Genomic DNA, 16683 nt, shown 5'->3' with positions numbered 1-16683 from the left:
TTATTTTTGGCTGCCTTGGGTCTTCATTGCTGTGTGCAGGCTTTCTCTAGTTGTGACGAGCGGGGGCTACTCTTCGTTGCAGTGCATGGGCTTCTCATTGCGGTGGCTTCTCTTGCTGCAGAACACAGGCTCTACGTGCATGGGCTTCAGTAGTTGTGGCTTGTGGGCTCTAGAGCACAGGCTCAGTAGTTGTGGCGCACAGGCCTAGCTGCTCCGTGGCATATGGGATCTTCCCAGACCAGGGCTTGAACCTGTGTCCCCTGCATTGGCAGGCGGATTCTTAACCACTGCACCACCAGGGAAGTACCTCACAGTAGGTTCTTGACTCTATGATTCTTCAGAAATCTTACCTATTTTTATGATTTATACTTAATATACCTATGCTGTTTACTTAAAGATGTTTACTTTAGACATCTTCTCACTTGAATTTTATCTACCTTGTTAGACAGCTCATAGCTATTATAAAACTATTTATTATACACATAAATCTGATGTTAGGCTAAACCACATGCAATTGCTACTGTGTAGGTCAGAAACTGTCAAATATTGGCAATTTCATATAATTCGACCAAATAAAAAACTGAAGTTCTCATTTTAATAATTTCTTGTTTATATGTGCATTTAACATTGTAGAACCTTTTGATGGAACAAATACAGCCAGAGCTGTGCATGAAAAGCAGAAGTTTGACATGATCAAGGATCAATTTTTAAAGGTAAACAATGCATCAGATTAACTCTAGAAGCATTAGTGCACTAGTGTGCTTTGAAAATTAAAAAAAACATATAGGTAATAGGAAAGAACAGCTCTGGTTCCTGTGTTGTGAAACAATTAATGTGGCGCAATAGGGAATTTATTACTTGAATTTAGAAATACTCCTTCAGAGAGATCTGACTCCGCTTTTACTCATATGGCTTTCACTTTGTGGAAATAAGCATTTTCACAGTGAGCTTATTAAGCTCTCAAAATGAATGAATAAAACCTAAAGGACTCCTTTCCCTCCTTAAAATATTGGGGAAGAAATATAGCCTTAGAAGAAAGCCATGTCTGTTCCATATTTTTCTTCTATATACCCCCTGTCACAAGGAACTAGAGCTCCATTTTATCTTTGTTTATATTCTGAGAAGTTAAACAAAATGTATGTGTTTGTGTGCACACACATTTTATATATATAAAGTCATATATATGTAAACTGTAGTTTATTCCTTAGCTCTCTAGTCCACAGTATGAATTTTTTCATCAGTGATTTTGCTAGGTTTGATTCCTAGCTTCAAGTTATTCAACAATACAGAGTAGAAACACATTGATAGAAATATGTATAGTAATATTATGAGACATATAGGAGAGAATACTTCATAGAATAAAAAGATCAAGGAACTTGTGAAGATCATTTTAGAGGCATATTTTTTCATTACCGAGACATCATAAAGTGGACTTTATTTTGATGATTATTAAAAATGCAAGTGTATCATGTTTACAGGCTGTCCTTCAAATTAGGCCCTCTCAGTTTGTCAACCAGAATAGAAAATTTAGAATGAAATGGAATTCTGTAGGGCAAAACAAGTATCCAAGAGGGAATGTTTTTCTCTATCAGATTAAATTGAGAACTCAAAAATAGCATTTGTACATTTCTGTTCTTACTGATGGGTGAGCTTTCATTTATGATTGTTTAGCTATAAAACCAGTACTTTTAGTCAGTTGAACAACTGAAGTAAGAGCAAACTGCAAAGATCTGCAGCCAGATTTTTTGGTAGTGGGCCAGATTTTTAGCTTATGAACAAGAATTTCAGTTTCTTTTTTCTCTTAAAAATTCTTTTCACTCTTCTTGTCTAGATGTATTGTATAAGGTGCTTTATTATAGATTTACTCTCTCTTTCTTCATAAATACAGTTTTTAATTGGAAGAGCTTTCTAGATACAAAATAGTCAGTCAAATAATTGAAGTAATCTTTCCTTACCCTCTCAAACCCAAAGGTTTTGTATTAATTACTTTGCTGTTTTAAATGACATTATCTAAATCGGTGAATAAATGTTAATATTGTCAGTTGCATCTTTTTGTACAACCTATGTGCTCATTTCTTTATTAATGAATTGGAACTACACAGGTGTAAAGTTTTTAAATAACATCTTTCTGATGACAGAAACAATACTTTTACTGTGTTAAAAACTTGGGAGATAAAAACACAGACAGAAAAAAGTCACCCCAAATTTTACTGCCTTGAGAAATCACTGTTAACATTCTAGTAACTCTCCTTTCAGCCTTTTGTTCCACATATATTTTAGGTTTTAAGAATGATTTTTCTTTCTCTTCCAGTCATGGCACAGATTGAAAAACAAACGAGATTTGAACAGTATACTACCGTTAAGAACTGCTGTCCTGAAAAGATAACTGGCCTCTATTTCTTAATAAAGAACAGTAGTAACATCATAATGCATTTTGTTTACCTTCATCATGGTTTCTTTTTAATTGTTCTTCTTGTTTTCATGTTTTATTCTTAAGAGGACATACTTATATATGCATATTTTATTATGACATTTCCTAATAAAACCCTTTGATTTAAAGATGTATTTTTGAAAATGTTTACATTGATAATTAGTAATATTATGGCATGAATTTTCAGGAGATCAAATAAAATATTTTTTTGAGAATTATCAAATAAAAGTTATTTGCTATAACTGTAATTAATTGTACCACATGCTAATACTGAAGAGATGTGTGGACTGTTTTGGAAAGGGTCTGATGTATACATACTTAAAAGTATCACCTTCGGTAGATGGTTTGTTGCCTGAGTCTGTTCTAGTGAAGTGAAGATTCGAGTCAGTTATTCAGTTACTTGAAGCAAAATGAAATCTTTTATTTCAGTGAAATCACTGCAGAGGCATGAAATACTGGACAATTGCCTTAAGTCCTCACTTGACTCATCAGGATAAACTGAGGCTTTGTGTCGATATTAGCATTTCATTAGTACCTCACATGCTTTTGGTGTACTTGTGATTGCTTTAAATTTTGTGTTGAAACAACTACATTTTGCACTGTAATAATATGAGCACTAACTGTGTATTGTACAGCAGTTAGGGAATTGTTTTGAAGAATCAGTTCAGTGTAGACATTTTGAAAAGGTTAAGTCCTCTGTGCTTTATGGTAGCTTAGTGCAATTTGCACTTTTGTTTTACTTCCTGTTTTCCTGCTTTTATTTTTCCTGTGACATGAAGCAACAGAAACTGAAAGATCAAAGTTGAGATTATATCCTATTGATAGTATCAGAGTTTTTTCTGTGTATAATTATAGGATTGTAATCTAAACTGGAATTTTTAGGCAGTAAGCCACTATAAAATGTTCTAGATAAGACATAACATTATTATAAATAAAAGCTTAATGTTTGTAAAGATATCTTTTCCACAAGAAGAAATAGTGGTGGCTGCTAAAAATGCTACAGTGTTTATTAAGGTCGTTTTTGGTTTATGTAAATATTTGTAAATTGGTCAGTGCCTGTAAATTTAAATATAAATAATCTTAAAAACAGTTTTAACTTTTTCAAAAGGACTTTCAAAAGGACTGTGTACAACTTCTTTTAGACCTGCTGTAGCACAGTTTGTACCTCTAATGTATTTGGTTTTTTTGCAGACCAATTCAAATGCTAACAAGACTTTTGCTTTTTGACTTATAAAAGGTGCATATTTTCATTTTTTTCTTTAAGTTTAAATTTTTGTATGATCAAATGGAATAAAGTTTATATATGGAAATTGTCGATGTGTTTTTTTGCTTTTTTTTTCTTTCTTCTGTGAAAGTCTTTACTTCTGAGATGAGATTGAGGCTGTAGTTATCATCTGGAGCTGAACCGAATCCAGTTATTGTGTGTAATTATTTAGATTATGCAGAGAATCTTGGAATCAAGTTCATTCATCTTTAAGCCAACTAGCCACATCAACACCCTATTTCTCTGGCATTATTAGGAATGAAGCTTTCCACACAGGTGAATTTTTCAGTTTACTGATGATTAATGCTTTTGAAGCAATTAAGCTTTATGTACTAGTTCTTTTTCTTGGAAATTTCCCTAAAATGTAATTTACACTATGCAACTCTTCTTTATCAGAATGTGTTGAGTATAATTAATATTCCAGTAATGACTCCGGGTAATAATTATAAACAATAAATAATAGCCATAGTACTCCATAGTAATACTGTGTAGCTGTCAGACATGGGTAAGTGTCTGGGGCATTCTGCCTCTACAGTATTATGACATTTCCTAATAAAGCCCCAGAATTTACCATGGACTCCTTCATGCCACTGTTTCCTCAGCTTTCAATGACCACCAGGCCCCCTATCTCACTGCTGCTGCTTTTCAGCCATATCGCTATAACAGATAAGAAGTTAATAAATTTACACCCAGTCGTAAATCAATAGACTGAAACCTAAGATTATGCACTTTGTGACTGCTAAATATGTCAGATAAGTGGTCTGTCAATATATGAGAGAATTTTTTTTTTTTTTTTTGCAGTATGCGGGCCTCTCACTGTTGTGGCGTCTCCCGTTGTGGTGCACAGGCTCCGGACGCGCAGGCTCAGCGGCCATGTCTCACGGGCCCAGCCGCCCCGTGGCATGTGGAATCTTCCCGGACCAGGGCACGAACCCGTGTCCCCTGCATCAGCAGACGGACTCTCAACCACTGCGCCACCAGGGAAGCCCTGAGAGAATTTTTAGGCTTTTAAATTATTTTCAATATGAATTATTTAATTGTGTTGTGAATAATACATTCTTTTCTATTTGTATTGATCTGGCCATTTCTATTTATGTTGTTACTCAGGAAAGTAGTGTTAGAAAGTTTAAAATATGCAATCTGTACTGCAGTTCTAAATTTTGGATTGGTTTGAGCTAAGATCTCCACAAATCTTGTTGATTATAGTTAGTGTTCCTAAGAAATTTTGAGTTAAATGGAGGGAATATACCTGTAGTTTTTTTGTGTGTGTGAGATACGCGGGCCTCTCACTGTTGTGGCCTCTCCCGTTGCAGGCTCCAGACGCGCAGGCTCAGCGGCCATGGCTCACAGCCAGCCGCTCCACGGCATGTGGAATCCTCCCAGTCCAGGGCACGGACGCACGTCCCCTGCATTGGCAGGCGGACTCTCAACCACTGCGCCACCAGGGAAGCCCACCTGTAGTTTTGATTAGTGTTTAATAGATCCCACAGCTGCAATTGATTCCTTTTTGTCCTAATGAGCAGACACTTGGGATTACTAATGCAAAAGCCAACCTGCTGTAAGAGAATGCATACTGCTGATGTTACACCTGGTTTAGTGAACCCTGGAAGGCTGGACTATTGCTGTCTTCCCTCTCATGCCCCCTAGCTGATGCTTCTGTACTGTACCTCAACTACCTGCGGTTCTTTGCCCACAGACCTAATGCACACATATGAGCTAGGGATAACTGTAACTGGGGAATACTACCTAATTTACATTTATCATATTTAACAACTCTGTGAATAGAATTTGCTGTAATTAAAAATCAGTGTTAGCTCTTTTAGCCATAAAATCATTCTTATGAAAAAAAAGATCTTTATGTATTGTGAAGATATCTCTACCTGTTGTACATAGCAGGCCTGTTCTCTTCAGTGCAGGGACCGTTCATTAAGCACCTACTATGTGCTAAGTACTTTGCTAAGCTTCTGCGCTTGTATGAGATGGGGATAATGGGACAAAGATAAACTTACAGTCTACTGGGGAAAGAGACACAAACATAATTTGAATATAGGATAATGTGGGAACCTAAAACAGTGTTATTGAGCTTAAGCTGGGGATTTCAGAGAAAAGTGTGATCTTGAATGATGAGTACCCAGGTAAATAAAGACGGGAAGAACGTTTCAGGTGGAAGGAATTGTGTACATAAAGGCACAGTGGTGTGACTTGATAAATGTTAGAACTCCTGACTTCCAAAGACAAGACCAGACAGCTAAGATGTGGGTTGTTAGCATTTATCTTCCCAAGGACCTTGTGCTTTAGTCCTAGAACAGTGGGAAGCCATTGAGGGCTCTTAAACATGGGCATGGCATGATCTGGGACTTTGGGTTGAATTTCAGACAAAACAAGACTTTGGCCAATGTAGGGAAATTATTCCTCTTCAAAGTTTTAAGATTTGTGGAGATAAAAGTTTCCTGGGTGAATAATCCAGGGGTCACTGAGGAAGAGAATACACAATATTGATTTGCAAATATAAAAGGAGCCAGTACTGAACAATGGTTCAAAACTGGGCTTTTGAAATGGGCAGACTTTGTTTCCCATTGGGTCACCTTGCTAGCAAAAGGAGACCTTGAGCAAGCTAGGTACCCAAGCTCTTCTGAGCCTGTTTTCTCATTTATAAAACCAGCATCTTAGTTAAACCTACCACAGCAGAGTTGTGAGGGGGAAATTACGAGTGCCTGAACTAGTAGTAAGTGTTCTGCTCTGTAAAAGGGAGTAGTTATTTGGTTGGGATAAGGGCCCATCGAGTAGCTCAGTTCTGCTGCAAACCTGAAGCCTACCAAACCCACTCTAGAGGGAAGAGAAGCAGGGGGGCTGTGTGCCTTTCCTCCTCCCAACTCCCGGATGCAGCGGGAGCCTGCGCCCCTCGGAGTGGTGCTCTCCAGTTGCCCAAAGGGCCCGCCAGGGACCCGCCTAAATTGGGGCGGGGAGGGCTGCGGGAAGTTAGACGCGCAGGGAACAGGAGACGCCGAGCCCCGGCCCCAGAAGCTAGGTGGTGAAACTTTCTGACGCTTTCTATTTAAAGTCGCGGGGCTCGCCCGCCCCCAGGAGGGAACCCGAGCCGCCCCGCCAGGACAGGGCAGGGCCGGGCCGGGCCGGAGGCGCCGTCAGAGGGAGAACACCAGGCGCTGCGCGGGCGGTTCCGGCTCCAGCTCCGGCCCGGGAGAGGCGCGATGGCTAGCAGCGAGAGCAGCCACGCCGCGGACAGCGCCCTGGGCTCCGACGCGGACGAGGAGGTGACCCGGGGGCTGGACACTGAGGAGGAGTCGGGGGGCGAGGAGGACGAGACGGCCGCGGAGTCGGAGTCGGAGTCGGAACCGGAGCCGGACGCCAGGTAGCGTGGGCCCCTCGCTCCGGGCCCGCAGCCAGACGCGCGCCGCCTGGGCCGGGAGGGCGGCAGCGAGGCTGGGCGGGTGCTGCGCGGGGGAAACGCCGCACCCTTCCTTTCCCTCTTTTTAAGCGCTGGGGTTCATTTCCCTCGAGCTAAGCACTTTCTCTCTGGGGGCGCTGCCTTGGGAAGAACTTGAAGGTGAAGGTGCTTGCTGTCAGCTGGAGTGACAGGCCCGGCTGGAGCAGCAAAATTCATCCCTCCCCATCCCCCTTTCCGCCCTCATTACCACCCCCTCCCCCCAGCCGGCTCCTTGTGACTTGCTGCTGCTCTTGTTTATTCTTGGGGATTTACTTCGGGTTCTGCCGAACTGCGCAGACTTGCGCAGAAATGCCTATTTGGCCCAAAGCCTAGGAACAATCTTGAAACCCTGAGCTAGAGGAGAACAGGGTATGGGGTGGGGTGGAGGCCGAGAAGCCGCTCTGGAAACTTCAAAGGACTGAAAGTCTCCTGGATGCCCAGCACTGACCTAGGTTGCTAGAAGAGGACTTAATTTTTGTACAAACGCCCATACATTCTTTGGAAAAAAGAAGCATGAATTTCAGTCACCCCTGTTATTAAAATTCTGCTTTTTTTTTTTTTTTGGTCTCAAACATTTATCAACATTACATGTGAATACAATTAGGTAATAACTATACACAAATGTGGTCTCCCTGCCTCCCTTCTTTCTTGCAGGCCCTAAAATGAGAACAGCAGGAATCATCTCCTGTAGATTTGGATTTGTTTTTACCTTTCCTTGTTCTCTTTGAGTATGGGGATGGGGGTAGGGTGTTTGTTTTTAGTTTTAGGTTTTTTGTTTGTTTTTCGGTTTGTTAGTTGTGTCCCTTCCTAAATCTATTAATATCAGTAGAAAGGCTTTGTAGGTGACAGATGGTTGTGCAGCACTGCAGAGCACCCATCTTACCCAAAGTTAAAAGTGCCGCCCAACCAAAGACAGCAGAGCTGAAGCTGAAACAGCCCACAGAGGGGCATTGATTAGGGTGAACTGTCAGTCAGATAAGAAGTCTGGAATATCAGTCACATATTTACCAAGTGGGGAGCAGGCACAGTCCCTGCCCTCAAAGACTTTATGGAAGAAGTTAGGAAGCAATATGGGGACCATGAGACAGTGTGCTGAATACACGAGAGGGGAGGGAAGGACAGACCATGGTACCGTGGAAGGTCAGAAGAGTGTGTAGATGTGCGGCTGCCTTCAAAAGTAGTGGGCATGACTTAGGCCCTGGAGAATGGGCAAGAATTGCAGAAAGGAGACGCAGAAGAGAAGGCACCTGTGGGAGATGGAACAGGAGTAGGGACCTGTGATTCCTGGGCAGTACGGAGAAGGGGAAGTCTGTCAATCCAGCCTTTTCCCTTAATGGCATCCAGGATCCTCATATCCTTTTGCCCAAGCAAAATTTGCACCCCTGCCACCCAAGAATCTGAAAACTCATTTACTCTAAAATGTGAGCAGCTGATAGAGATTCAAAATACCACTTTGGTGTTGTGTTGCCCTTTGCCAAAGGTCAAGATCTTCAGGTAAAGGCATAATTTATCTGCAGTAAATGTCAGCCTGCTCTGACTACAGATGATAAGGTGGACACCAGGCCAAGCGTCGGAATGTAGAGTGGAGGGAAATGTGGGGGAAGAGGTAGATGGTGGTGGTGGAGGCCTTGAAAGCCATCCCATTTAAAAAATTTTGGATTTGATGACATGGGTAACAAGAAATCAGTAAACTTCTGGAGAGGATTTAGGAGAACAGATTGGTGTCATTGAGAAAGGAGACTGACAGGCAGATTGGAAAGTTGTGTTTGGGGAGGGCTCAGAGCAGAGAGGCAGCAGCAGAGAGAAGGAAGGGAGATATGTAGGGATTGCTTCATGGTGGGGCAAGGCGAAGGGAGGTGGCAGCTGTAGGCTCTTTCAGGAGAGAGGTTTCTGTTGGCAGGAACTCCTCTGGGAAGTGGGAGTTCTTGAATGTTTTCTAACCTCAAAGTGTGATCAGAAACCAAACCATTTTGGTGGGCGTGAGTTTACAAATATGGCCTAAAGTTCTTCTTTCTTCTGAGACTAGAGGTGAGAGCTTCGAATATTCTCTAATTTATGGGAAGGAAAAATGATGAGACATTCTTCCTCTCAAATCCTCCATCCAAGTTTTACAGTTAAAAGAGGGCTCACTCCATGCCAGGCTCAGTTCTCATTTTAAACCCTCCCAGCAGCGCTGTGAGGTAACTGTCCTGTTATACATGAGGAAACCGAGGCTTTACGTAATTTACTGAGGGTTTAAGGCAAGTAAATGTAAGAACCAAGATGTGAGCCTCTGTCTGTTTACTCCCAGCCACTGCTAGACTTCCACACCTCCCTTCTTTTGGAGGAAAGACCCTTTCTTACTGTAGGGGAAACTTGAATGGCTCCAACTAACTTCTATATGGCAAGGTTATTGGAGGAAAGGGAAAGACCTTTTATTCACTATTCCGAATAATAATGGGAGTTTTCCCCTTCTTGAATGGAAAAGTTGTCTCTGTCTCTGTTTCCTCAAAGATCAGAACTATTTGCAGAAGTTGATTTACAGACTGATTTTTTTTTTAATTGAGAGGCATGAAAGTAACATGAAAGTAACTGAATGGAAATAGCTTAAGTAATAATAACAGAATGATTGATGATGGCATCTCTTTTGGTATTATTAAGCCATTATTAAAATGTTATTTATGAAGATTTCTAACAGTATGGGAAGTGCATATATTGAATTTGAAAAAAAGTTCATTTTATAATTCAGAATGATCTCACTATAAAATAAAGTGTGTATTGGAAAAAGGCTTAAAAGGTTAATAAAGCTTAGCATAATAAAGGTTATAGTAACTTTTATTAACCTTAAGGTTGAAAAAAGGTTAATAGTCATTGTCTCTGAGTGATGGGATAATGGTCGACTAAACTTTTTTCTTTAACTGTATTTTTTGGTTTTTCTGTAATGAACAGACAGTGCACTTTATTATCAGAAAAAGACTTCACTTTTAAAAACTCAAAAGGTACAAAGCGTCATCTGCTTGTGCATCTTTTCTTTGTTCTTCCAGCAATAATATATAGAAGTATCTATAGCCACCTTTCTGAATCAAGGAAAAAAATCACCTTTAATTGTAAAGTGCAGGGAAGCTCACCATTATACATGCCAGTATTTGTATTAGATTAGAGAACTACCCTTCTGATATATCATTCAGTGATATGAATATCATTGGCATGAAGAGTCCTGAGTGGCAACCCTGTTTGCCATTCCATCATGGGCAAATCTCCCATCCTCTCTGAGCTCCATATTTCTCATCTCTAAATTGGGATAATTTTACAGATTTATAAAAAAGGATAATTAGTGATAATTCCTAATTCATAGGTTGTCACAGGATTAAATAAACTATGTGAACATGTGTAAGAGTGCTTGGCCTTCAGTAGGTTACCGGTAAGTTTTAATTTCTTTACATCCCTTCAGATGAATCATTACTAGCAGCCAAGCTACCTTCTGCCCACCATTCATCAATGAGGGGAGAGTGATGTCTCCATTTTCAGTATGAGAAATGGTCCTATTCCACTTTGGCTTTCCTGTGTTCCTTCATTCACTAAACATTCATGGAATGCCTACTAATTGCCAAGGACCATGCTGGGGATACAAACATTACTAAGACCTCCATTACTGTCCTCAAGATAGTCACATTCTAGGTGGAGAAACAGAAAAATGTAATTATGTCATTAACTGTTATAAGAGATATAAGGAAGAAAAGGTCTGTATGAAACACCTCAAAGTAGGCAGGAAGTCCTGGGGTCTATCCTGCCTGGAAGGATGGGGGAAGACTTCATCCAGGGCCTTTGGAGCAGGGTCTTCAATCATAATGAAGTGCCCAGAGGGCTCATTGTTTGTGGATATAAGAAAAAGATTTTCATGTTGCTAAAACTTCATACAAAAGTTGTATGTAAAAAGCATCTCTATAAAACCTGCAGGATTTGAGAGCTGGGAGAGGCTATAGAAACATCTTTTCCCAACCAATCCTTTTACAGATTCAGCAACTGAGTTTCAGGGGACGTTTGTTCAAAGTCACACAACTTTTTAGCGGTAGAATTAGGACTAGATCCCGGTGTCTGGACTCCAATCTATGTTCATTTGTTTATTCATTCAACAACTACTTATTGAACTCTTACTATGTGTCACGCACTTTCTAGGCACAAAGGATACAGCAGTGAACAAAATGAACCAAGTCCCTGCCCTCCTGGGAGTGGCTTTCCAGGTTGGGGAGACAAATAGACAAACAAATATGTAGTATGTCAGGTGGCAATCAGTGATATGAGGACAAGTACAGCAGATAAGGGTTATACTGTTTTGGATAAGGTGGTGAAGAAAGCCTCTGTGATGAGGTGACATTTGACCAGAGACTGAAGGAATCAGTATTCTAGGCAAAGAGGAGAGCTGGTGCAAGGGCGCTGAGGCAGGACTGTGTGTGGCTTATTTGAGGAACACAAGAGCAGAGTAAATAAGGGGAGAGTGATGGGAAATGAGTCTAAGAGATGGTTGGGTTGCAAATCATGTAGGACTTTGCAGGCCCTGATAAGGGCTTCTGATTGTATTCAGAGTAAAATAGGAAGTTGGGTTCTGCCTACCATACCACTCAGGGTTAAAAAAAGAAAAGAAAAGCACGGTGATTGCATTATCCCATTAAATAGTAAGCGCCTATACTCTCGTATACTCATTGAACACCTGTTGGGTGCCCAACACTGTACTAAATGTTTCAAGCTTATGGTCTCCTGTATGGAGGAAGTTACGTAAATAGACATCCATGAGTTTTGTATTTTTCTGACTGTAGTCCGACGAAGCCTGACTCTTTTGGTCTTTCCCACAGATCACTTGGAAATTTTTCAGAATTTTTGTTTTGGATCTTTTCTGTTGGTCAATTTTAATTTCTCTGTTTAAGCACAGAGGTTTTTGCTACAACAGTGCCCAAATCTTAAAAATCATGTTCATTTGCAGCTTTGCCAGTGCCTGTATAAAAAAGGTCTGCCTAAGCTGATAGAATTAAACTTATTAGTGACATTTACGTTTAATCATTGTAAGAAAGAAACCTATTGGAAGGTGAGGGGAGTTTGTAAATGGTTTTTGTTATCAGTATGGAGCAGTCTGTTGCCATATGTCTATTTATATGATGTCTCTCACTTCTGTGCTTACCTAGGTGTTTTGACAAGTGTGTTATTTGAGACAGCCCTCTTCTGAGGTCAGTGGAAAAAGCTGAGATGGGAGGGGTGACTACTTAGGATGCCAGAGACTGAGGGAGGAGAGAAGATAAAGCAGAGGCTCTTGGAGCCAGGAATTGAAGAGCTATTTAAGTGTTGGCTGCATGGGTATTACATGCCCTTGGTGAGACTTTGACTCCGTATAGGGGACTACAGCAAGAGTTGGATTTTTTTTCTTTAAAACAGCAAACCAACCAAAATGTGGGACATTTTAACTGATAGAATTTTGCCAAAAAAAAAAAAAGTGTCTTATATTCCCTGGATAATCTGAACCTAGGCTCAGTGAAAGCCTTGACTCAATTCGGACAAAGTAACCAAATTCCCCTTCCTTCCTACCAAAAGAGAGAATCAGGTATAAGAGACTGGATGTGGTTTGTACCTGAAATAGTAATCTTTGATGTAGCCCAGTATTATCCAATATTTCTAGTGGATAATAAAATACTTACAATGTGAACCACATATATAATTTATAATTTTCTAACAGCTACATGAAAAAGTAAAAAGAAACAGGTGAAATTAATTTTAATAATATGTTTATTTAACTCAATATCCAAAGTATTATCATTTCAACATATGATCAATATAAAAACTATTAATGGGATATTTTACATTTTTGTGTGCCAAGTCTTTGAAATTTGATGTGTGTTTTACATTTACAGTACGTCTCAATTCTTCTTCCCCACCCCCAGGCTACATTTCAAATGCTCAGTAGCCACATGTGGCTAGTGGCTACCATATTGGACAATACAGGCCTGATAATACCTAGAAATCCATTAACTTCACTGGAATGCAGAGAACTGTTCCACTGATAATGAGTTCTATATGCTTGGCCCTATGCAAGGCACCAGAGACATAAGGGTGGTTGGATGGCACAGTTCCTTCTTAAGGAGCTCACAGCCTGGTGAGGGGAAGCAGGTAACTCCAACATAATGTCATAGTACTACACTGAGGATATTAACAAGGGAACAGAGAAAAGAAGTATATTCTTCTTAAAATGAAATTTAGAAAGATTTTGCAGAGATGATACTCCAGCTGGGCAGAAAGATATTCCAGACACAATATGTGATTAGATATTCTTTAGTTCCTGGTTCCAGCTCTTGTGCTAATTCCTGCTCTGTTTGAGCTTTCTTTTTCTCATCCAGAATCACTCAGAATTTCCAGGACTGGGAATATTTGTTGAATTAATAAGTGAATGGCATGAATAAATGAGTGAATGAATGAGCAGGTGAATATCAAGTCATCCAGATTCCCTTGAGAAGCAAATTTAGTTGGGATGCTGAACCTGTTAGATTAGGTAGAATTTCATTAGTTGCTGACCATTCATTTTCCAGGAATTGACAATAGCCAGGGACTCTGTAAACACAGTAGCTTGGAGGCGACAGTGATAAGTACTGAGGGATTGTTCAATTAGGATGTCTGTGGTTATCATTCCCACCTTCTGTGACTCATTGGGAAGCCTCCCCTAGACTGACCCTTGAGCTGGATCATAGATGGACAGTTAAGAATAGGCTTTGCATTTTGCCCAGAGAAAAGTCCTCTCTTAAGGCAACCGGAGTGTATTCAGTTCCAAAACTCTACATCCTAGTCTGATAAAGTCCAAGATATGTGGGAGGGTTAATTGATGCTACCAAACTCTAAATGCTCAAAGCCCTCTCATGGAGCCATTACTATGCTTTCTTAGTTTGGGTACACTTCTCTTAAAAAAAAAAAATCCACAGCTAAACAGAAATTTTCATCACAAATTTCCTCTTATTGGCTGAGTTCACTAGGGCACTTAAAATTGTTGATTTGTAAATAAAATGAATTTCCTCCTGTTATGACTTCATTAAATTAACATTTATTAAGTGGAACATAGGGTGCCGGATGGTGAGCATGAGTAGCAATTCAACAACAAAAGACCACAAGAGAAATTGAGCTAGAGAAGTTTACTACTCACAAGTCCTGGAGGAAATGCACAGCGTACCTCAAGGGGCCATACAGGGAGGTCAAGGCAGAGTGAGTACAGGCAAAGGGAGAGACAAAACCTGGCACACATGCCTTTATTAGGGTCTATGTGTGGAATTCTTGGGGGTTCTTGGGCTAAGACTGGATCAGTCAATTCAAACCAAAATGCATGGGGTTTTGGTAAATTTCACAGAAGTCTTATCTAAGGGGTGCACAGGGGAAGACGATGGAAGGTGAGGGAGACTATTGATCACAAAAACTGTTGGGGAAGTCATATCAGGAGCTTACTATGAGGACTGTCTCTGGGACATGTTCTTACATGAGGAGGCTGGTGTCAGTTTAAGGCCCCTGCAGGCCACTTGGTCCAACAAAATGAATGCCAGAGCAGCAATGCCGCCATGTTGCTTAGCTAAATTCGAGACACCTCCAATTTCAGAAATGTACCTACTGAAAGAAAAGAGGCTCATTCATTCAGCAGATATTTGATGAGGGCCTACTGTGTGGGAAACAAAGTAAATTAAATCTAGAATGAGTGAAGAAAACAGAGTCCCTAATCTTTAGAGTTTAGTCTCTGGAGAGGGCAGGCATTAAACAAATAATCTCACAAGTAATTAGTTGAAGCAAATACATTGGTAAAATGAATTGTGCCTGGGGAGCAGAGGCAGGGTTCTGCTAGGATCCCGGTCCTTCAAGTCCCAGTCTCTGAGGCCTTCTTGCTCCTTTCTCTGGGAGTTTTCTGTTGGTCTCCTTGTCATCTTGCTAGCAACTTCTCTATCTGCCTACAACAGGAGGTTTCACTGCCCTGTGGTCCACATATTGCTGGAAGGCCTGGCTGCTGATGACATTTATCCTAGACAGGACTTTAGCATCATCTCCCTGACCTGTTTATGCTTCTGATGAGTGAACAGAGACCCAGAGAAGGAAAGGAAACCGACATCAACTCAAGGAATAGCTAGTCTATTCCAAGCATGGTCACTTGTTAGTTTGGTCTATTTTCACAATAGCTCTATGATATATGCATTGTTTTCATTCCCATTTTATGGAAGAGAAAATGGAGACTTAGCAATCTTGAGTAATTTTACCTAATGTCAGATGGCTAGTAAGTATGCTAGGATTCTAACCCTAGTCTAATGGCATAGCCAATCCTGGAACACTCATGAGTTCAGTGCTCATCACCAGCTCTAACACACATCTGGTGTTTATTAGCCAATTTCTTTCTTTTTTTGAGCATAAATTTACTTTTAAAAAACAATTATTTTGATTTACTTCTGATTTTAAAAGCAAAACATAAAAGCGCCAGACAATCTATGTAGTAGCTAATCCTGACCAGCACCTCAGCTATATTAAGTTTCCTAATGTGTAATAGGGAGAGTAGGTCTTATGTTTAAAAATAGATGTTAGGAAAAAAAAAAAAAGATGTTAGGCAATCCTGTGTGCTTGAGTTTTAATAAGGTCAAACATAGCAACACCAAAATAACTTCTCTGCATGCTCTATGGGATCATATGATAAATGTTCAATAGGTATTTACTTATAATATCTATAAAATTCAGATCCTCTGTTTAAAAGACAGAATTTGTATGATTTAGCATGGTATACTCTGAAGTTTTCATATCTAGTATTTTTTTTTTTTAAGAGAGAATGAAGAGAAGAGAGTGAGACAACAGTCTGTCTCTTCTTAGAGTTTTGGAATGTCCAAGAAGGACAGTTTTGGAATGTCCAGTAAAGTCTCTCTTCACCTAGCACCATTTTGGGCATAAACCAGATTACAATGCAAAAACACTTGATAGGATTGAAAAGACCTGGGTTATCATCCTGGCTCTGCCATTTACCAACTGTGTGACTTGGGGCAAGATAGCCTCTCTGCATCTTTACCATGGCTTCCAAGGCCCTACCTGACCTGATTACTTCTCAGCTCATCTCATACCCTTCCTCTACTACATTCCAGCCACACTGGCTTTTTTCTGAACCTCCTGTGTGCTGTGCTAAGCCTGTCCCTGAATCCAGGTCTTCGCTCTTGCTGTTTTCTCTCCCTGGAACACTTTTTCCTTAAATCCACCCTTCACGTTTCGGTGGAAAAGCCACCTTCTTAAAGAGGCTTTCTGCAACCATCCTGCCTGATGGGCTTTCTTCACATCTTTCACTATCGCATTGTTCACTGTTTCACATTCCTCTTCATGGCACCTGTCACTGTCTGAAATGGTATCTTTTTGTGTATTTATTGTTTATTGCCACCACTAGAGTGGAAGCTGCATGAGGGCGGGGGCCTTGCTTCTCTTCTCTGCTACATCTCCAGCAGCTAGAACACAGTGTCAGGCACACAGTAGGTGCTTAAGAAATGGTTAAGTGCATAAGTGGTTGGATTGCAACACAAAATGTTTCAT

General features: G+C 40.4%; 3 protein-coding genes across 9 annotated transcripts in view; 2 read left to right on the top strand and 1 right to left on the bottom strand.

The window, feature by feature from the left end:
• The window catches only part of TENT2 (terminal nucleotidyltransferase 2), a 60589-nt gene extending 56843 nt beyond the window's left edge, over positions 1 to 3746 (top strand). For all 6 annotated transcript variants that reach the window (XM_004270848.3, XM_004270846.3, XM_033430098.1 and 3 more), the window contains 2 exons: positions 634 to 713; positions 2312 to 3746. In XM_004270848.3, coding sequence (XP_004270896.1) covers positions 634 to 713; positions 2312 to 2386 — 155 coding nt within the window. In that variant the 3' untranslated portion in view covers positions 2387 to 3746. The remainder of the gene's footprint in view (positions 1 to 633; positions 714 to 2311) is intronic.
• The window catches only part of HOMER1 (homer scaffold protein 1), a 608509-nt gene that overhangs the window by 251391 nt on the left and 340435 nt on the right, over positions 1 to 16683 (bottom strand). The window lies entirely within an intron of this gene.
• CMYA5 (cardiomyopathy associated 5) overlaps positions 6473 to 16683 on the top strand; it is a 108006-nt gene continuing 97795 nt past the window's right edge. The window contains exon 1 of one of the 2 annotated variants that reach the window (XR_007476384.1): positions 6473 to 7065. Coding sequence is in view for 1 of the 2 variants with exons in the window: in XM_049707733.1 (XP_049563690.1) it covers positions 6905 to 7065 (161 nt within the window). In the remaining variant the exon portion in view is untranslated. The remainder of the gene's footprint in view (positions 7066 to 16683) is intronic. The other variant, XM_049707733.1, reaches the window with a different exon arrangement.

This window comes from Orcinus orca, chromosome 3 (genome assembly GCF_937001465.1).
Source record: "Orcinus orca chromosome 3, mOrcOrc1.1, whole genome shotgun sequence".
Lineage (NCBI taxonomy): Eukaryota > Metazoa > Chordata > Mammalia > Artiodactyla > Delphinidae > Orcinus > Orcinus orca.
This window is presented reverse-complemented; position numbering and strand designations above follow the sequence as displayed.